Source organism: Manacus vitellinus, unplaced genomic scaffold (genome assembly GCF_001715985.3).
Source record: "Manacus vitellinus isolate BGI_N305 unplaced genomic scaffold, ASM171598v3 scaffold_6_pilon, whole genome shotgun sequence".
NCBI classification, from domain to species: Eukaryota; Metazoa; Chordata; class Aves; order Passeriformes; family Pipridae; genus Manacus; species Manacus vitellinus.
The window spans coordinates 5,043,645-5,065,683 of record NW_021940750.1 but is presented as its reverse complement, the minus strand read 5'-3'; the positions used below and the strand labels follow the sequence as shown (position 1 = coordinate 5,065,683).

At 41.9% G+C, this 22,039-nt stretch overlaps 1 protein-coding gene across 3 annotated transcripts in view; it reads left to right on the top strand.

Annotated features, from left to right (window-relative positions):
- RPAP1 (RNA polymerase II associated protein 1) overlaps nt 1-21,559 on the top strand; it is a 41,478-nt gene extending 19,919 nt beyond the window's left edge. The window contains exons 12-26 of one of the 3 annotated variants that reach the window (XR_001921962.2): nt 349-531; nt 3,560-3,694; nt 3,876-4,055; nt 6,012-6,169; nt 7,513-7,692; nt 8,467-8,668; nt 10,574-10,683; nt 12,529-12,724; nt 13,646-13,795; nt 14,246-14,388; nt 15,346-16,150; nt 17,198-17,374; nt 18,807-18,863; nt 19,628-20,040; nt 21,346-21,559. Coding sequence is in view for 2 of the 3 variants with exons in the window: in XM_018082806.2 (XP_017938295.1) it covers nt 349-531; nt 3,560-3,694; nt 3,876-4,055; nt 6,012-6,169; nt 7,513-7,692; nt 8,467-8,668; nt 10,574-10,683; nt 12,529-12,724; nt 13,646-13,795; nt 14,246-14,388; nt 15,346-16,150; nt 17,198-17,374; nt 18,807-18,863; nt 19,628-19,783 (2,832 nt within the window). In the remaining variant the exon portion in view is untranslated. Of the gene's footprint in view, nt 1-348; nt 532-3,559; nt 3,695-3,875; nt 4,056-6,011; nt 6,170-7,512; nt 7,693-8,466; nt 8,669-10,573; nt 10,684-12,528; nt 12,725-13,645; nt 13,796-14,245; nt 14,389-15,345; nt 16,151-17,197; nt 17,375-18,806; nt 18,864-19,627 lie in introns of all 3 variants that reach the window. The other 2 variants (XM_018082806.2, XM_018082805.2) reach the window with 2 other exon arrangements.
- Nucleotides 21,560-22,039: the final 480 nt, after the last annotated feature.

Sequence of the window (22,039 nt, the reverse complement as noted above, 5' to 3'; positions counted from 1 at the left end):
TGAACTTCTAGAGCCTTGGTGGTTTGATCATTTATTTATTTATTTAGTATCCTAAATGTGTTCCAGTTAAGCTAAATTTCTGTTACCTGTGTAATGAATTTAATTCATGTCACAGTAATTACTTTTCATGGTTTCCCAAGTGTGTGTGTATGAGGTTAAAATCACTTCCCCAAAAAAGCATTGCTTTCTACTTGTATATGTTTAGAATATCCTTTATTATGTTCCTGTTTTCCTTGGCTTAGGTAGGAATCAATAAAGCATTCCATAATGAAAAGCATCTTTGAAAATTTTTTGTCTTTCATGATTTCTTCGGGAGAATTTTTTTATATGCTTTTACTCTCCTTATAGAAATATCTTGATTGGACTTTCTCGTGGTACCAAGGGATGGCTACATTTCCCTTTGTCCCCAACAATGAGGAGGAAGAAGAGGAGGAAGAGGAAGAATTAAATGGAACAGAGAAATCTCAAGATAAAAAATTAAAGGATGAAAACAAGCCAGATCCAGATGTGGCCCGATATGATGTTGTAAAGGTAAGCACAGTGTTAGTCCTGAAATCTTTTTAGGAAAATAGCACACACAGCACTGTGCTGAGCCTATTGAAACATCTACCTTCCTGTGCATCCTGGACAAGAACATTCTGAACAAGAATTGGAACTCTTCCCTGGCTGTTGGTTGTTATGTTTCTGTCATGTATTACCAGGAGGATGATTTTATTGATCTCTAAAAATGTTGAGACTTGACTTGTGTGATTTCAGTATCTTTAATATCTCTTAACTTCCTCAAGGAAAATTGACAACAAGCACACTGATGACCTTGTAAGACTTTGCTGAAAGGCTGGATACAGACGTGACTTTCAAGCTCACTTATTTGAGCTAAAAGTGAAGAGGTTTCAACTGTTATTAAAATGTTTTTTGTAAAGTTGAACAAGAATATTACAGCTAGATAGTTCAGAACTAGTAGATTCATACAATGATTTTCTTTTTCTATTTGACATTAGGTGCTTACTTACCATTTCCCCAAATTTCATTCCTCATATTTGTGTTTCTCGTTGTCATGGTTTGAGAGCCCCAAAAATCTAATTCTCTATCTTCAAACCCCCCCCCAATCTCAATTCAGTGTGAGAAGGTTTTTTCCAGACAACCACACGAGACTTAAAATGGGGGAAAGGGAATATATTACAATGACTGTACACATAAATATAATACATTACACACACGATCTCAACTATCTCTACTATGATAAATCAGTATTTACAATGGATCAGATCTCTTCTCCCCTCCAAATAAAAGTCTAGGAGGGAAGAAGGAAAGATCCCTTCTTCAGAGCAGCAATGTCTCTAAGGCAGCAGGTTTATCTGTTTCACTCTTCTTCTCATGCAGCAGCTGGATCTCTGCCAGCACACACGAGGGGTATCCAAGCCCCTCGGCCACCCATCTTCAAATGAGGGTCTTCCTCCGTGGGCTGCGTAGCAGGGACAACACTCACTTCACCACGGTCATATCATGAAGTACAGGGGCATCTTCATGAAAGTCCCTTCCTCAGGAGTTTCACCCCTGAGTCAGAACATCTTGGGCAGCTTTCAGTTGAAAGCCTTTGCCTCAAGAGTTCTACCAGAGCTCCTGTGCTCTGTCTCAGGCTGCTAGGCTTGGCAGCAGTGGCGAGGGGGGGAAAGCCAAGGTCACTCCCCTCTGCATTCCTTCTCCGTCCCAGTCTAGCTTTCCAGGATGCTTTGAGCTTTTCAGTTCTTCTCTCTCTGGTGCTGCATGTTGCATTTTAGGACTTCCATCCAGTAGGAGTCCACCACCCCAACTTAAGAGGGGTCTCAAAAGGGTTTTGGGGGGTCTGGTTCAGTTCTTACCCCCAAAACTCTGTGTAGAGTTTAGTCCTGCTCTCTCTCTCTCTTCATTAGACATCTCTGTGTCTTCTTGGCTGCATACTGTGGCTTTCTTATCTTTTGGCTCTTAGCCACAGTCTCTGGATGCTGCTTCTGCTGCTGCTCTGTCTCTGATCACTCACGGTGGAGAAAACTTTTTTAGCTTTGAGCCACAGGTACTTAGCCCAGCATTATGTTGTTCCAAGTCCCTGCAACCCCCCCCAGCCAGGGGCTGGGGGGCCCCAGAGGCCCCAAGGGGCTCCAAACCCCTTTCCTCGTGGCCTCAGAACATGGCTACCACTTCTGCCACCAAACTACAACTACACTTCTCTTCCGTTTGCTTGTGGTATGTTTATATTTTGCAAAAGCACTCATTGGTTAAAACTTCAAAACTTCCAGAGTCACCACCCCCTGGGGTTTTACCATTTTATAACTGCAGGGGGAAAACTGTTTCCCCCTACTACACTCGTATTAGGAGTTTTACAGCATTTGTAAGGAATCCCTCCCACATTTGAAGCCTAATCCCATATTTTTGATACAAGATCTAAAAATTTTTGTTATCTCAAATTCAGTCTTGGTCGAGCTGATGCAACTCTCTTTCCTGCTGCAGTCATTAAAACCTGTGATCACATCAGTTAGTCCTTTTGCTTGAGCGCTTGGTTTAAAAGCATCACTGGGTGAATGAATTACTGTACTTGGGCATCTGCTGTTGTTTAGAAGCTTTATGATTTCGGATGTGTTCTACTTGTTGGTGACACTGTTTAAAAAACTTAACAAAAGAGTTTTAGGTAGAATTGAGACCAGTTTGTGATTCTGGAAACAGTTACATGGTTCAGCATAATGGATTTTAACTTGTTCTAAGTGACCTGAACTCAGAAGGTATTTGGGATAAAATTCCCCACAACAATTCATTGTTGTGAAATTGATTTCACACCTGCATATTGGCTGTTACAACCCAATTATTCCACACAGTTGGGAAAGGAGTATTTAAACTAGCTGCTGAACTTGGTCAGGCCTAGAACTGCAACTTGCTTGGCTGCAACTTTTAAAAAGTAACGGTACTAGAAATTAGGGATGTTGTGGATTTACCTTTTTGCAGAACCAGGAATGCAAAGCACTGTTAAGTAAACTGAAGATTTGTTTCCTGGCACTACCACTGGTCATGGTCTTCTACTCAGTGAACCATAAATAAAAAATCACATAATCTCTATACATCTCTTTTTCTACTGCAAAATAGGAATTCATGTCTGTTCTCTGTCTCTGCCAACTTTCTCTGACATGGCAGGTACTATCAGACAAAGTGCTGCACTAGGTGGATGTGGTGAAAATGATTCAAGGAGCATGAGAACTCTTTTCAGCAACAATAGGTTTTAATAGTCCTCTATAGGGAAGATTATTTTCCTATTCCCTGTCACTTGCGTTTTATATTCTGGAAAACACAAATACCCAAACCCCACCAATGGTCTGATTCAGAACAGAAGTTCAGTTGTTCCTGCTCTCTTGAGGTAATGCTTGCCAGTGTACTTGAAAATCCCCAGAACCTTATTTCTTTGTTTCCCCACTGCTAATTTTAAAACCATCTCTGCAGAAGATGTAATTGAATCTGCTTATGTCTTCCAGCAACTGAAGTGCAGAGAGAAATCAGTTAGAGTATAATGGATTTATTTTTTTTTAACACCCTTCAGGGACTTTTAAAGACACGGATCCAGCACCGGCTGAGGTACATCCTGGAGGTGGTGCGACCTGTTCCAACGGTAGTCCTGGATATACTGCACATCCTCACCCACATAGCAAGGCACTCCTCTGAAGCATGTAGCCAGGTAAATCTCCCATTGTACAGGAGCTTGGGAATGATAGAGAAGGGTTTGAAAAAGGAAGGAAGAAGCGGGCAAAGTTATGGCAAGGATGTTAGACAACTTGTCTGTTTTGCATGTGTTCTGCTTGCCTACATAACTGCTTACCTACCTTTGGTTATTTGTGCTGCCTGCTGTTTCTCTGCAGCTGCTTGACTGTCCTCGGTTGATTGAGACCATTGTCAGGGAATTTCTTCCTACTCAGTGGGATCCCCAAGTGGCCGAACCAGGATTTTTACTTACCAGTCTCCATGGAGTTGCTTGTGCCAGTGCTATGAAGTTCATCAGAGTGTTGGCATCTGGAGGCCGAAATGCAACAGCCAGGCTGGTGAGTGGTTCTCGGAAGAGCTTTTGTGATTGTAAAGGCCTTTGCTCTCTATGCCTTACTTTCAAAGTAAAGAGAGAAGTTTATTTAGAGGTGACTCTGAGCTGAAGCTGAAATAATAATTGTGAAGAAAGTGCATCAGTGTGTTTTGAAAGATTTGTCAATGGTGTGATAATAATGGTGATTTTGCTGTGTACCGGCAGAAGAGCTTCAAGCTTTTCTCTGCTTTTTTATGTAGTGAAGTTATGCAAAATCATGGAACACAGTATGGTGATGCTGACCAGTAGCAAATGTTTAGAGCCCACATTGGTGTGTGATGCTCTGTACTCTCCCATGTTCCAGTGATAGGTAGCCTAGGACTGTATAAGCCAGAGACTTAATCACTGTCCCTGTGTTTTACAACCCTGGTTGAATTTTTCTGCCATTAATTTGTCTTAATAACTCTGAGATCATTTATCAGTATTTTCAACTCCTCTGAACAAGTTCTGGAGAGGTTTTCCACTTCAGAGATAATTGCATTCACTCATATAGGTTGTCATGCTTGTGCTATAAATGCATAAAATCTACCAAGAGTAGCACCCACTACAGTGCAAAGAACACTTCTTTGGGTTTTTGGTTCAGTTTTGTTAACACCATCTAACAAATTGTTAGCCAGGAAATTGCTAATATCAACAGAAGAACATCAGTCTGTGCTGTAAAATATGGAGAATAATGTGCTGCTGATGGATAGTGCCATATTTAAAGGCTGTAAGTTGTGATAGGAACATATTAGAGTAAAATTCAGATAGTTTTCCACTTCAGGCTTTGTGTACTCCAGCACACAAAAACTGCTTACACGGTTCCTGACACTCAGGCTTTGGTTCTGTTGCACTCTTCTATGGTTTTTTACATGTGCTTAAATATGGGAATGGAAGATAATACAAACTAAACCTTCAATGTAGGAATTTATTTTAGCTAACAACAAAGTTCTTCCATCTTCCTCCTGGAAGTAAAATTGACTTTATCCTCTGCTCTGTAGGAGGGGTGTCAGAATTCATAGTCTGACTCATCAGGTCTTTTGCTTTCTTGTTGGTGTGCATTGATTGCCCTACAAGATGTCTCTAAAGCATTTGAGTTTTAAATCATTTGTATGTCCTTGTGCTGTGAAAAAGATATTGTTACCTCATTTGTTTAGACAGAGCACACACAAGCTTTTGTATGTGTGGGAGGAGGAAAGAGAAGCTCTTTTTTGTGGTTAAGTAAAAATACCCAATTGTAGGGGAGGATAAAAATTATTTCTAGAGAACTGCAAATGAGTCATGTCATGCTTAATTCAATACTAAAATAAGCTCAGAACATTTCCAAGGCATCAACATTCTATAACTTTTTGAAAGTAATAGGCAGGAGGTACACTCTTCTTTTAAAATAAACACGGAATCATAGAAAGATTTAGAACCTCTGAATGGCATTTAGTGTGACCTCCCAAAAAGAACGTCTGCATCAGTTCAGTACTTTTGTATACAGTTTTTTTCATAAGGTATATTTTTACATGTAATATCGACTAACGGAGTTCTATTTAAGACTATTTAAAGAAGGATAGTTACGTATTTTTTTAAAAATCAGTTTAATGCTGCAGAAAGCATCCAAAACAAGAGTGTGCATGGGCTAGATAAACCTCCATCAGAAATGATTTTAGGTGTAGTTGATTTGTGTTAGGAATGGTTTAGGTACCCCTAGGCATCCCTTCAAGGAATACTTCTCTGTTAATAGCCATTGACAATTTACTAATCCTTTGTACTATGCTCCTTAAGATTACACAAAATAAAGACAGATTTGAAGAGAGGAGTTTAGAGTGGGCTGAATTGAAATCTGCAGCTCTTTTTGTGTATCAGAGTAATGAGGTAATGATGCATGCAACTGATGTACCTTGTCACTTTATCTTTTTTCTTGCTTGTTCTTTTTTGTTAATTTGTTTTACAGCTTAACAAATTTGAAATGAAAAGTCGGTTAAGTCGATTTATAGCTGAAGACCCTCTGGATCTGCTTCTGCCAAGGGAAGAAGCCATAAGGCTAAGCACAGAAGCCTTACGGTTTTGGGCTGTGGCTGCTGGTTATGGACAGGCCTGTGATCTCTACAGGTACAGCCCAAAGCTGGAGAAATGGGGGTGGAGGGCAGAACGGAGAAAATGGACATCCTGTTCCAGAGGGGCAAATAGAGGGTTCTCTAGGCTCAGTCTCTGTTTCCTTCAGAGTGTCTTATCTCACTTTCTCTGGCCTCCTGCAGTAAAACTCACAGTTTCTAAAGGTATTTGTGATGAGTATTGTCCTTTTCTGGTTGGTTTAAGCACTGGTACTTTGTTGTTTCTCTTCTATGCTATGGGAGACCACTGTAACTTTTTAGGGCTGCATCCTTTTCCCCTTGAAGGCATGAATAATCTATGCTTGTGTGACATCAAGACACACACTTTGCAGCACACCTAGGATTGAATCTGATTGATCTAAGGCAGTCTGTGGCAGCAATCATCAGCACGCATGCTGAGTGAAGCAGACTCATGCAGTCAAACTGCACAGTGCATTGACTTCAGTTCAGTACAAGTTCTTGTGCTTGACTGCCAAGGTCTGCACTGGGAGATGGGTCTGACCTAGCTCAAGTGTTGAATCTTCTTTCTGTAACTGCACTGAATTGGAAGCAGAGATATGGCCTTGGAGTTGGAAGCAAAGAGGTGGCTGTGGAGTTGCTCTGAAGAGGAGTAAAAGGAAGGTCAGTATTGAGTTTCAGAAGGGAGATTCTCATCCACAGCAGCATTTTGTGTTCTCTAGCACAATCAGGTATATTAGTTAAAAAGAGTAAAAACTGTATATAGTATGTTAGCATTGTAAATAATGTTGACGAAAGAAACAGCGGAAGATTCCTTAAAGCTGTAAGATTATAACTGTGGATACTGTGGATGAGAACTTGAGAACTATTCCCTTGCAAGAATAGTTTTTCCAAGAGATAGTCAGAGTGCTTAGAGACAGAGTATTAGGTAGGTCCCATTCACATGAATTTGGAATGGCAATATTCTTCCTTTGTCATCTTTTTTCCATGTCTGCTTATTTTCATTATTGTGGTGGCGGTGATGATTCTCATAATGTCATTTTAGCAATCTTTATAAATATGTGATGGGAGAGTGTAAAAGAGATAGAGCCAGGTTCTTCCAGTGGTATGAAGTGAAAGTACAAGAAGCAATGGGCACAAATGGAAATACAGGAAACTTCACTGAAGTGTAAGAAAAATTTTTTTACTATAAAGGCAATCAAACACTGGAGCATGTTGCAGAGCAAGATCATGAACTCTCCATCCTTGAAAATATTCAAAATCCAACTGGACATATCCCTGGGCAATCTTGGTCTGGCTGACCTCACTTGAACAGGGAGTTGAAGTACAGATGATCTCCAGAGACCCTTTGTAACCTCATCTGTTCTATGATTCATACTACAGTGATCTCTACCCTGTGCTGGTGAGGATACTGCAGTCCCTGCCCGAGTTGCTCAGCACTTGCGCTGGTAGGAGCCCTATGGTTGAGCTGTCTGTCCAGCGAGCTGCGGCAGTAGTTACTCTGTTGATACATGTGACACAGACAGCAGGCTACACGGCAGAGCTGCAGGCCAAGCTGAGCAGGTAGGCTCTCTCTGCCAGTTCTGTGCATCTGAGTAGTTGGCATCCTGTCTTCCCTTTCTTTGGTTTGGAGACCCGGCTATCACCTTTTTCCCCCTTTCATTTGCAATGGTTTCCTGTCCCACCATATCCTTGCGTGGTGGGGTCCTCTTGTATTCCCTCTGACACGAGGTCAGAAGCAGTATCTAGTCTGATAGCTGTATGCCTGCTGGCCTGGTAAGAGGCAGGAGTCAAAATCTGTATTCAGCTATGGGGCAGATGGGCAGTGTTAGCCAAATGCCCTGCTGAAAGGAGCTAGAAGGCTCCTTTGACCTTCCTTTTGGGGTAAAGAAAATAACCTCCCTGAGATTTGGAGGAAAGAACCTCTCTGCGGAGACCAAGAGGGGTCAGGATTAAGAGGTGGTTGGTTTTGATAGACATCAAAGCAGCAGGATTTGCTGAAGACACAGGTACTTTTTCTGGTGGAAAGGAAGAAACTCTTCAACTAAAGCTGAGTACTGAGATAGCGTGTCTGGTAAAGCTAGAGCACAGCTCAGGGGCATAGAAGTACAGGAGAAGAAACTGCAGCTTTTATGAGTAGATCTTGCATTTTTCCTTTCTGCCTAAATTGATTTGATCTGGTCTTTGGGAATATGCAAAGACTTTTTTCCCCCTAATCGCTGTTTTTGGATATGGCCTTCCAAGCTACGTGGAATTGGTAATCTTTCTGTTAAAACTGATGACAGTTGTTTCTGAGATGTATTTGCTATCCTGTGTCATTCTTCCATTGTGTTTCAGTAATAGCTCAGAAGATAGTGTACAGATTCCACCTCCTCCAGTAGCATGGAATCAAGTGTCAGGCTTACAGCCCTTCCTTGAGACAAGTCTGAAAAAAATACTTCAAGAGATATCCCATACAGAAACTTGGCAAACTCTACAGCCTCTGACCACAGCTTGTGTGATCTACTTGGGAGTTTATTACAGTGCTTGCAGCCAACAGGTAAGACTTGAAAATACAGGTTGTCTTCACATCTCACCAGCATCAGCTTGTGTGTTACCTAAAATACCTGAACTTAAAGGCAGTACTGAAAAAGACAGAACTGTCTCTCTAGCTGAGAACTAGATTTTGTTTACCACAGCTTATATCTAGACTGTGTGACATTCAGGGGCACATAAGTCTGCTAATCCTTTACATTAGGAGTGCCAAATATCCTTTCTTCTGTTGAGATCAGAGTCTCAATCAAGGTATGTGGTAGTGCAGTGATTATTCTGATTTAATGTGGAGATCCAAAGTGTGAAGCAAATATGACCTAATTTAGCGTGGCAGTCCTTTCTTCTGGTGGGATAAATTAAGCTGTGCATTTTTGCATTTGCTTTAGTGTAAGAGTTTACATGTGGACACCTACCTGCACTCATCTGGTTGGAAGACTGAACATTAGGGTCATACCATATGAACTTTGGATAGGAAACAATAAAAATAAATTTATTTGTTGCCCCACTGACATTCAAGGTCAAATTCTGTACAGTTACAGCTGTAGTATGTGACCATCTTTTAAAGTGAATTTTCTGAAGGTGACACATCAGTGTGACGCTGTCGAAGAATAATGTCTTGTGCTTTATCTACCCTAAAGATTCATGATCTAAAAATAAATACAGTTTTCCTCTCTGCTGCCCAACTGACGTGCCTGAGTTCTAACCTGGGAGAGCTTCCTTCAAGGTGTGGGGGTAATTTAGTGGCTGTAGTTATTCACACTTGTGTAAATCCTCTGAAACTTGACAAAAGCAACTGAGTTTATTAGTTGTGGCTGGGGTAGAAACTGTCTGTATCTCTCAAAGATGTCTTCAGTGCCCCAAAGGTTGGCAGTACCCTTCACATGCTATCATTATGTCCTGGCATTAGAGAACCAGGACAACCAAGAGGTTAATACTCCTTTTTAACCTTTACAGATACCCAAGAGAGTGGCTGACAGAACAATTTCTTAAGTCCTTGAACTGTAATGTGCTGGGTTTTTTAATTTTCACATAAAAGGAAGTTTAATTATCTACCTGTGGTTAGTTGATTAAAAAACAAAATTGCATGTGGCACCTTTGAATAGATTAGTGCAAAAAAAAAATCAACTTGTATAGTAACCAGATTAGTGTGTACTGGGACCTTCTTGGAATATTTTTGTTAGACTAGTAAGAACTAAGGTTAACATCTTCACAGAGGTTTTACTGATTTCTGAAGGGGAATTTCACCTGAGGGGAAATTGAATTTTATGTAATGGAAATGAATATTTCTGTATCACAAAGCAACATTCTAATGAAGGAAAAGAGCATTAAGATTTGCCAGTGTGTTCCTTCAACCCAGAATATTGCTTACTAGGGTCAGAAGAATTTGGATGGTTCCCTGAAAGCCACAGTTCATCCTCTGTGCAGTGTTTATCCACAGTTGTGCTTTGATGGGTAGGTCAATCATGCTTTTTGCAGATGATTTTTTTTTCAATTTTTTTTTGGAGACCCTTGTTTGCCACTCTGATTTCTCAAGGTAGTTCTGATTACCTTTGTGTGATCTTCAATTTAAATAGAAAGATGTAGATGGTATGAGGAGGAGGCTTTAGCCAAGTTTTCTTTTAGGGAATCTTGATCCCATGGATCCCATACCTTGCTTCCAGTCAATTAAGAATCTCTGAGATGCATTTTAATACTTGAGTGTGAGAACACCTTGAAGTGCCAGCTCTCAGCTTCCACACTATGAGCAATGAGGCCAGCTCTAAGCTAGAGCAGTACCACTCTGTAGGTGATGTGGTCTGGCCAAAAAAGAATAAACACAGAGAAAACAATTAAACAAATCTATCTTTTTGTCCTCACTGGGAGACACTCATCATTCACCATCTTTTCCTGTGTTTCTCCATGTCTTCTGCAGCCATCAGTCAATCCAATTGACTGCTTAGAGGAACTGGAATGTTTGACATCTCAGGTGCTGCAGCCCCTTCTCAGCCAGCCAGCCATACAGAGCATGTGGGACTTGCTCAGGTAAAACCATTTCACTGCTAAGATGCTGTTGCCAGAAGCTAAGGGAGCCTCATTTCTACACTGTACTGTGTGACAATTCTCCCCCCTCCCATTTCTTTTCCCTGTACCTATGTGCCCCAGAAGTGTGAATTAGAGCGCAGCAGGGCTCTACACACTGCTGTCTTCTTTCCCCTCACAGAAAAAGCATGATGGCCACAGAAGTTCTTCAGTTCCTCCTTTTCTACCTCAGAGATGCTGCTGCATCTCTGTTTTACCATGTAGCTGTGTTTTTCATATCCATTTCAGATTATTTTAGTCACTCTTGGCTTTGATTCTGCTTTGGTTTCACTGCTTTTTTTTAAAAAAAACTAACATTAGTTGAGTCCCTCTTATGTGAGGAGGGGGGTGTGTATGTGCATGTACCATTCATGTGCTCTGTGTGATGCTATATATATAAAATATTTTTACTAGATTCACATCTTCAAGCTCCTGCAGAGCTTCACTAAGGCTTTGAAAACCCCTGTGGAAAAGTGAAAAGCCACATACCGGGATAACATAAGCTCTGACTCTGGGAACAGTTAAACACTGCAGATATTCTGTCTTTCTGCTGTAGAGGGAGCCTCCTTACTAGGCTGTGATCAATCCTCTGGACAGGAGAGTGGGAACCTAAAAGGCCTGGTAATCGGGGAGAAATCCATCTGCTTCTGAGAACATCTGATATAAGGGACACTTGGAAATTTTGGGTTTAAGTGGTATTTGAATGGTCACCAAACAGTTTGGCCCATGTTCTTTCATGACTGGAATCGATGTCTGAAGCTCTTGGCACCAAAGCTTCCAACGTGAGCACTCGTTAGACCCTTTTCTGCCTGTCCTTGGAGTCTGAAAACAGTGGGTTAGGTCAGACTATAAAAACCCATCAGCAAGAATTCTCCTACGCTGTTCTTAACATTGGCTGGTGAAAATGAAGAGTAAGTGAATCTCTGCCTGAATATTTTTACAATTTTGTCTAAACTTTCTGGGCAGATTAGGGCCAGGAGTTCAAGGTACTCCATGAGCTCCAGATGCGTTCATGCATCTCCTACATGTAATGCCAGTGGTAGAAAGAGCCATGCATTTAAGCAAACTGTTTTCTGTCACAGAGTAACAATATGGATCTTTGACAGGGTTTCTCCTATTGCCCCATTACCACTGAGCAACACGCTTATGGTCACTCTTCCTTGTGGCTGTCTTGCCTGTACAGACATGGCTTATCCAGTGTGGGGCCCACAAGCACTGCTGGTACAAAAAGTTCTAGTTTTGCCTGCAGAGAACACACGCACCCCAAGAGTGGTTTGCATAGTCATGTTTATGTACCTTAAAGCTAGTTTTCTTCTGAAAAGATTCTAAAAATATGCATTTCATGAGCACATAAAGGGCAGCATTTTTGCCATGTCAATTTTAGTTATAATCAGGCTTTTTGGCTTTGCCTACAAGTTTATTACTGTAATGTCTTGAGTGGGTGGGCAGCTTTATTAGCCTGGTTTGCATATGTATGTGGGGAAATGTGTGGGGGTTTTTTCAATCAAAGGTCTGGTGTTTCCAAATGCTTGACATCAGAGATGCGTCACTGCATCAGTATTTCTGCTCGTTGTGATCAATTTAGCTGAAGATAAGAATTCGTGATAACTCACTGGCATTAGCTTGTATGGCAGTAGTGCTTACTGGACTAACCATGATACTAGTTTTTTTCTTGCACAGTCTTCAGGGCTTCTGTTTTACTGTAATGTGTGGTGCAGTTGAGATAGAAAGTAACATTCCTTACAAGATAACTCCTCAGCAGTATGAATGCTTTTGACCTGACCCCCCTCTCTTTATTTGTTCACACAGGCCGTGTTCTGCTTTGTGCAACCCTCTGTCCTGTTCCCCGGCACCAGAATCCGTCATCAGCATTTCATCTCTGAGTTGCACTGGAGGCAAACCTCCTTTGAGCCTGGTTGGCTCCAAGTCACCTTTCCCCTTCCTTACTGCCCTCCTGTTTCTCATCAATAGTATCACTCATATTCACAAGGGCCTGACCAGCAAGGTAAGAAAAGACTTTTTCACTGTAAATTTCACTGTAAATTCTAGGTGAATGATGATATACTTGTGAGGGAGGTTAGTATTTCTATCTTTCCAGGCTTAAAAGAGATGTTAGAAGGACCGTTAAAAATAAATTGCTGTGCATTTTTATTTTAAAACTATTCAAGTATTATAGAGAGAAATACCCCCATTTTCAGAACAGGTGGGATGAGGATCTGAAAAATATCTCGTCTTTGAATTGCAATATCCAGTTGACGCCAGGAAGCTGGAATTATAGAGCAAGTGGCACTTAAAGGATGAACTTATAAAGAATGCTGAGAAAAATTGAGTAACTGTTGTTTGGCTAAGCAGAATAAGTAACTTGAATGTCAGTGGAGGAAAGGCATGGTTGAAGCATGTATAACAAAGGAAAATGGGATAATATTAAATAAGAGAATGACTGCTACAGTGACTGAAGAGGTTCCTTCCTACTTCAGGTTGTCCTGAATTTGTAGAATGAGTGAGTTATGGAAGATTACAGACTCTGAGGAGGAAATGACTGAGCCCTAGAGAGATGGAGTACCTAGCATAAGCTTTCTCAAAGCCTTCCTGTCACCTTGTGTTGAATTAGGTAAATACTAATAGAAATATCTGGCCAGATAAGGGAAAAAGATGTTTAAGCCCCTGGCCAGACTTCTGCCTTATGAAGCACTATGCAGGCAGTGACCATTGGTTACCTGTGATGGGGATGGTCATGATGGATGCAGGTGAACCCAGAGGCAGAAAAGCAGATATTTATCAGGCTGTTTTTAAATATCCCTTTTGGAGTAGCCAGCAGGAATTCTCATATAAGGAGGTAGGAGGTAAGCCTTGGAGAGGGCTATGTTTTACTTTCCTCCAAGCACAAACTGTCTTATTTGTACCCCTGCTTGTGATTCCTTTACAGTACAGCTCTGTGCTGGGCTTCAGAGGCTTGAAGGATTATCTGCATCAAAGCTGGCAGACTGGACCTCCCTCTGTGACTCCCTCATCTGCGTGGATCCTACGCCATGAATATCATCTGCAGTACTTTGTGCTAGCATTGGCTCAGAAAATGGTATTGTTATTAGTCCTTTCATTTCTTTCACCCAAGGAATTGACTTCGCTGGCAACCAGTCTTCACATCCATGTTCTTTCTTGTGTCTGACTTAGGTCTGGTGACTCTTCAGATGACTTTTATGCCCCATTAGCAAATAACATCTTTACAGTTACTGATGTGGGGATTTAGTTCCAAAATACTTTGGATGGCAAAATATATTTTCGCCTGTCTTTGGGATAGAGTAAGAACAAAGTTTTCAACTGTGCTGCTAAAAAAATGTCTGACTACCTAAGGCAGTCAGGGGAAGGAGAAAGATCTCTTGGTATGAATGCTGACAACTCTTGCAGTCTACCTCAGTCTTTCACTTTCCAGTGAGATTTCTGTCTTGTTTGACCCTCCTGTCCTCATTGATTGTCTTTGTTGACAAATGATATAGTGCTTTTATGTGTTGTTTTGTTTCCTGTACAGGCAGGCGCTTGTCCGAATTACACCCAGCATGCCTCACTCCATCACTGTGTTGCCATGGCATTGCTAAGCCGCCTGTTGCCAGGGAGCGAGCATCTGGCTCACAAGGTCCTACTGGATCTTGCCTTTAATCCAGAGTTTCTTCCGTAAGCTTTGCATTTTTTCCTTTCTCTAGGCTGGTACATGGGAAAACTTGGGGAAAATGGAAAAAACCACATTGGCACTGTAATTTTGTCATAATTTCTGGCCTTTAACAGGACCCGTATTTGAATTGTGGTTATTCTCCAGGCACTGAACCTTCTAATCAGACAAGCACCATGGTTGCGTATTTCTCTCTAGTGTACCAATGTTGAGAAATGTGCCTGGTTTCTTTTGGTTTCCTCTGTGAAAAGGCTTGTGTGATTCCTGATAGAACTGATTTTCACTAAGGCCTGGCATCTGCCATCTAGAGAGTAGCAATTCTAGAAAATAAATGGGAATTTGACATAGCCTGAAAAACTTAATGAAGTTTATGAGTGGGTTTGTATGTTTGTGTGGTGGTGCTTTAGTTTTTTGTTTGGTCAGTAAAATGGTCAGTGTTTGGTCTGAGATCATGGCATATGGATTTGACAAACACCCTCCACACACACAGTTTCTGACAGTCTGTATGGTTCCCCTGACCTTTCCACTGCCAGCTGCAAAGCTACTGTTTTGAGAATTGTCTTACTGATTCATGTAGGCCTTATATGATACACAGTATTTCATCTCAGCACCCTGACATCTGTGTTAGTAAGTAGTCTGCCTCTGTGGAAAAGGGGTTTCAGCCTCCACACCAGACTGCTGGTATCATGTGGAGGTTTTTCATGGCACAACCTCAGTGTTGCTAACTCCAAAGGTGGTTCTGTGAATTCCCTATGAATACCAAGATAGCTGGTGCTTTATGGGCATTCTATATTAGAGCACCTGAATGCTGTAGCAAGTGTTGCCAGTGCTGTGCATATGCTACTCTTCCTGTTCCAGGAAGGTTGTAGAGATGAATTTATGTGCTGTTTTATTTGTTTGGTGTTTTAGGGGGGCTTTTTGCTTGTTTGTTTCTTAAACTGTTGTTTGTCTTTGTCTTACAGTGAAGGGAAAGCTGGAGGGCCAGAAGCAGCTGACTTCTCTGATATTCTGCATCTGGGTACCAGTGCAAAACTGGCACAGCCTGGCTCTGCGACAGCAGTTTTTTCAAAGGTTACTCGTGGTGCCCTGCTGAGAGAATCATATCAGAATCTGCCTTCCATTCGTTCCTGTTACCTTTCTCATTTTGTCCACTTGCAGCCTACTCTTATGCATTCCCAAGCGTCCTACCAAGGGCGGAATTACCTCATCCAGTCAATGCTGCTTCCTGAGGTCAGAGGGCCCATCCTGCCTTCGGACTGGCCGTTCTTTCCACTTATCAGCCTCTACAACAAAGTGACTAATGCAGAGACACATGGGGCTGTACTGAACTCTCTCCCACTTGATCTTGTCAATACTGTGACCTGGAACTTGCAATGGGTCTTACTGCTGGAAACCTGGCGTGATAAAACCCTTCAGAGCATCCCTACTGCTGCCAAACTTGCACGGCTTATGTGTGTCTTTCTCACAGGCTGTGACCTCTTTCTAGAAGCACCAATCCACCACTACACAGCTGGCCTTCTCTCTGTGTACTGCCAGCCCAAGGCCCTGGACTCCCTGAACTTGGATGCTCCTCTCCCTGGTTTGGCATCCTTCCATGACCTCTATAGAAGTCTCCTGGAGCAGTTTGAAGGTGTCTCCTTTGGAGACCCACTGTTTGGAGTCTTTGTTCTTCTACCTCTACAGAAGCGTTTCAGTGTTCATCTGCGTCTCTCTGTTTTTGGGGAGCACACAAATATCCTGCGGGCACTTGGAGTGCCGTTACAGCAGGTAATCCTGGCTTATGGTAGTTGCATGTCAGTGCATATTTCTGGATTACTGGGCTCTTGCCTGTGATTCTCCAGCCTTGATTTGGGCATCAGAGCCCTTCCCCTTCTTCCCCATTCCTCTGTTCCAGTAGAATAATCATGCTTTCTTTGCTTAGAAGCTTTTCATTCTCCTTGAAGAGAGTCCAACTCATGAAATATGAAATAGAATAGGAATGGAGAGCAATGTTCTTTTGATTTAAGGCTGTAACAGCAGTATGTACATTTTACAGCTTGATTGACTGTAAGTCTAAAGAGCAAAGTCCAGCAGCTGTAGGTCACATAAGCATTTTCAGACACCTTTTGAACTTTATTTTGAAAGCAGATAGTATGTATATGTGGAGGGCAGGAGCTGTGAAATTGCTCAGTCTTCAGTGAAAACTGTGCCACACCCTGCTTGGTCTAGTGATTGAGAACCTTCTAATTTATAGGCTGTATATGAAGGGCTCACCACATCCCATGTTCCGCCAGCAATTGCCTTTCCCTTAAATAAATATTTCACACCTTGGTGCGAACCTTTTCCTTACCCAGTGCATAGACAAATACTAATTTTCCCTATCAACCATGTTTCCACATTTAGTCATACTGGAGTTGTGCTCTGCTGGGTAAGTTGGCAAGAAAATTTGATCTGTCAACTTCAGGACTATATTTTTTTTGAATAAGCAGAGCACAAGAGATAGAATTTAGTGGTGCTGTCAAAAGTGCTCTGTCTACTTACTTTGTAACCACTCTTCTTACCTGTGCCAAAAATCAGCCACAGTGATAGAACCTGTAAAACATAGCTCCATAAAGCTGAAGAGGTCTTGAGAACACTTTGTCAAGGCATGTTACATCAGTCAGTGTGGGCAGTAGCAGCTCTTGCTGCAAATGGGGGTCATGCCGCCATGTACATCATGTTATATAGGCAACCATGTGCAAACAGCTGGGAAACACCCTAGAAATCATGAACTTCCCCTCACTACTTAGACCCTGACAAAAATTGTAATGTTGCCTCTGTATGGGTTTGTTGCAGTTCCCTGTGCCGCTTAAGCGATACACTTCCCCTCCTGAGGATAACCTGAACCTCCTGCGACTCTACTTCCGAACACTGGTCACTGGTGCGCTGCGTCACGCCTGGTGCCCTGTTCTTTACGTGGTGGCTGTGGCTCATGTGAACAGCTTTATTTTCTCCCAAGAAAGTGCGACACAGGTAGGTAACGGATAGCAGAACTTCTTTGGGTTTTGCATCTGCTCTCCCAGGGGTCCAGTGTGGCTCGTGGTGAATCACTGACCTTGGGACTTAAAAACAAAGATTGTAAGCAACTGTGTTGAGAGGACTGGTCGGCTGTTCAGTAGACCACGTATGAGGCAGCAGCTTTTGTTCATTATGCCCTGAAGTACTTGCACTAATGGTAGCCAGTCCCACATAAATTTTTGAAGTCAGCAACTATGTGGGCTGTGGTATCGAGGGAAGAATAAAGCAGAAAGGATGAGGGAGCTGCAGGCAGAGAGAGCTCCACCTAGTTGATCAAGGAAAGCCAGTTGATGTAATCTTTTTGGATTTCAGTAGATCTTTTGATACTGTCTCCCACAGTAAATGAGTCTGGCACACAGCTGGATAAACACATCACGCAGTAGGTGAGCAATCAGCTCGCGGGTCAGGGGGTAATAGTGAATGGGGTGGCATTAGACTGGTGATCTGTCACCAGTGGGGTTCCACAGGGCTCCATCTTGGGGCCTGTGCTCTTCAATATCTTCATAGATGACTTGGACACAGGACTGGAAGGGATACTAAGCAAGTTTGTAGATGACACAAAACTGGGAGGAGCTATTGAGTCCCTCACAGGTAGAGAGGCCCTGCAGAGAGACCTCAACAAATTGGAGAGATGGGCAATCACCAGTCATATGAAGTTCAACAAGGGGAAGTACTGGATTCTGCATCCCGGATGGGGCAACCCTGGATGTATGTACAGACTGGGGAATGAGATGCTGGAAAGCAGTGCTGTGGAAAGGGACCTGGGGTTCGTGGTCAGTGGCAAGCTGAATATGAGTCAGCAGTGCCCTGGCAGCCAGGAGGGCCAACCGTGTCCTGGGGGCATCAGGCAAAGCATCGCCAGCCAGTCGAGGGAAGTGGTCATAGCACCAAGCCTCACAGAGTTCAAGAATTGTTTCGATGACACCCTCAGGCACATGGTGTGACTCTTGGGGATGGTCTTGTGCAGGGCTAAGAGTTGGACTTGATGGTCCTTGTAAGTCCCTTCCAACTCAGCATATTCAGTGATTCTGTAAAAGATTTGACCTCTGCCTGAGCAATCTTAAGGTGTAAAGTACTTTTTACTTTCACTTTGCTTGAGTAACCAAGCAGAAGCTTTCCCGTGGCCTTGGAGCCTCTAGCAATAATTAGTTGTGCTAACAACACTTCACCTCTCATCTGCAGTTCTACCTGAAGGATGAGAAATCAGCCGAGATTCAGATCAGGGAAAGGAGGAGAGAGGCAGGATCCAAGTGATAGCCATCTCAAGCACTTTCTGCTAGAACAAGCTGCTCATTGTCATAATTAACAAATCATCTTGGAGTGCTGTATGCTCATGGGCAAAATTATTATTGTACTCTATTAAGGAAGGTATGTGTTTTGTTCCCAGGAGACTGATGCTGCTCGGAAGAGCATGCTGCGGAAAACATGGCTGTTGGTGGATGAGGTAGGATCTATAAGATTCAGTTTGTACCCCTGGGAATTAAATGTTCTATACCTGGTACTCTTACATACTTATATTTGGCTTTTGAAATTTGTGTTTAACTACCTTGCTAATTTGAGAATGAGAGATTAGCAGTAGGATTTTGGCCTGCAATGTCTGTACTGTTAACCAGTTCTTGTAGTAATTAAACTCAAAACACGGAGCCCATTGAAACCTAGATGAATCTCCTGTACTGTATTTCAATCGTCTTGTCCAGGCAGCATTATATCTGGATAGTCAGAGGTGCTAGAGGAATGATTCTAGCACAGCTATGAATAGACAGACAGCAGTGATCTGCCTTAACTCTGAGGTTAATGCTTCCCCTGAAAAGAGCAGAACTGATGCAAGGTTTCTCCTTTTCTCAAGGAGCTTGCCAAAGTCTATCCTTTTTGTGACAGAATGGGGTCATTTGGCCCTCTGTGGTTAGTGTCAAGGGTAAATTATTAGATCCCACTCAAAACCCCACTTGGATTTCTGGCAAAAAAGTCCTTATGAGAGGCTGCTGAGAAGACGGTGGAGTTGTGTTCAGAAGAGGAATTCTCATACAGATCAAAAGTAAATTTTATTGCAAGAAACTTGCCTTTTATAGCTCTTCAATTGAAGATATAATTAAATATGTTGGGAATGATGGAATTGTACTATCTGCAGATTGCTATGTTGTGTTGGAGATGGTGGAAAAGATTAGATTCCTTTCAGACATGTTTAATGGTTACTGTTTCTTTCTTCAGAATTTGAAAAAACACCTGCTATACTACAGACTGCTGAATGCAGAGAACCCTATGGGATTTGACCTTTATGAGCAGCTCCCTCCCATGAGACTGAAGTACCTGCAGATGGTGACACAGAAAGAAAATAAGGAGAATGCACCAGCGCTAGACTCATAGCAAAACACTTGTGCAAGAAGAGAGCCAAGGTGAAGAATGGAAGAGATCAGTTTATACTTCACTGATGAAACTACTTGCAGCTCAGATGGTTTTAGTATTTACCTGGACATTCTTGGCATCTTTGCCACGTGAAGCACTGATAGAATGCTCCCAGGTCTGCAGAACAATGCACAGTATTTGTGTGTGTGGCCTTTCTGTGTTGAATGTTGGAGCATTTTCCTTCATTTTCTTTCGTATTGTTCTTCTTCCCAGAGAAGGTGAGGATGTGTCTGAAAGGCACTGGACTGTTGGACGAACTGAAGGAATTGGAAAAGCTATTTCATTCAGTCAGGCTGGAAACTGGGTTTTCAAGATGATGTCTGTCTTCCCTAGATATTTCCCTTGCTTTTTTTGTACCCTGAATTTTGAATAGTCCTTTCCCCACACTATCCCCTGCAAATAGAATGATGATGTGACAGGGAAAAAGCTGATCCTGTGAGCTCTTTTTTTCCTTATATTTAATATATATATATAAGCAGTTTCTCCAGGATAGTGTTCTGTGCATACAGATGTATTGCGTCAGACCTCTAAGAAATATTAATACCTAATGCAGTGGTACGAACATGAATGTCTTCCCTTGGCTGTCTTTTGGATAGTCTCTAAACTGTTTTCTTTTTTCCCTTAATTTGGTTCCATGTATAACAAGATCAAAAATAATTTAGAGAAAAAAAAAGTCTCTGCTTTTTTAGCTAGAATATGTATTGATTGCCTTCTGAGGAGAATTCAATTTCAGTGTTGAAGTGGAGTTTCTTAGCTCAAATGTAATTTTATCAATGTTTAATTTGATCCCACTTCTACATCCAAATTCTATATTGCAGCCTTAGACACAAGGCTAAAAGGCTCCTCACAAGTGCCACATCAAGTCCAGAATTTACTCTAGGTTTGATCCCCCTGGATGTTTTCTTTATATCCAGTAATTTTTGCAGAACTACAGTCACTCTGGCAGGCTTTTGTTTGGAGAACTTTAACAAGGTTTGTTCATAAAAGTATCTCTGATTTTTTGTTCTTACAAATAAATTCCTCTGGAAGGTGCAGGGTAATGCCTAGTCTGAAGGCCAAGCTCCTGTTGTTACCTATCAAACAGGCCAAGTTAGCTTCCCTCCAAAGAAACCATGCCTGTATTAACCTTGCTCCAGTCAATGTCCCAAGAGGAGTATGAAACACTGTTAATAGGCCTGCTTGTAGTTGAAATTGTTCAGACAAGAAACAAAGTCCAGATAGCAGCTTTATAGAATCAAGGAATCATTTAGTTTGGGGAAGACCTTTTAAGATCATTGTGCCCAATGATAACAGTATCTTTCTTTCACTTGAAAAGTCAAGTGTTGCTGCCCCCTCATATGGCTACATAATCACATAGAGCTTAGGGCATTTGTGACTGGGTTGCTGTCTTTGTATTGGCAGTTTTCTATGTGTATCAGTCCCCCTTAAGTTGCCAAAAAATAAACAGTTTCATTTACCTTCACCTTATTTCAGAAAGGGCAAAACTGGCATTTCCATTCAATCTTTTTTCTGCTTTTATCTAGATGGTGAGAGCCCAGCAGTTGTCTTTCAAGAGCAATGGATGGTAAAATATAAGGACTCCTAGCTGCCCCTTTAAGACCAGCCTTCATCAAGGACTTTGCCTTTTGCTTTTTAGACCACCAGTTATAAAATGTCTTCCAGTACTTTGTGCGATGCAAAGTTGAGTTTTGTATTGTGTACAGGGTGTAAATAAATATTTTGAGAACTCTGCAGGTATTTTTTTAACTGTGAGACTGCTTTTCTTTAAGTCTTTCTTGAATTTGGAGAGTTCTATTTGCAATTTATCAATATCTTGGGAATGCTACTGCTGTGAGAAAATGCACTAAGCTTTGCAGCTCTGTAAGAAAGCTCCTCAAGCCAAAAATTACATGTTGTGTGATGGGTCAGTAATACAGGGTACGAAATGCTGTGTGTACTTGGGGAAGGTGCAGAGTGGGTATCATGTGATTTGTCAAACACCACAGGTGGGAAGACAGTAAAATACTGTCCATGGGTGGTATTTGTAATTATGATACAAGTATCAGCAACGGAGGGAAGGAAAAGAAAGGATCTCAAATAGTTCTGCAGGCCACAGTTATGTGCAGAAAATTCTAAGGATGCTGCATGTGAGTTTTCAAAATGTCGAATGTCACTTGAGGTGGTACAGCAGTCCTAAGCTTGAATTTTTTAAGGCTTTGGGCAGCCTTTTACCAGATT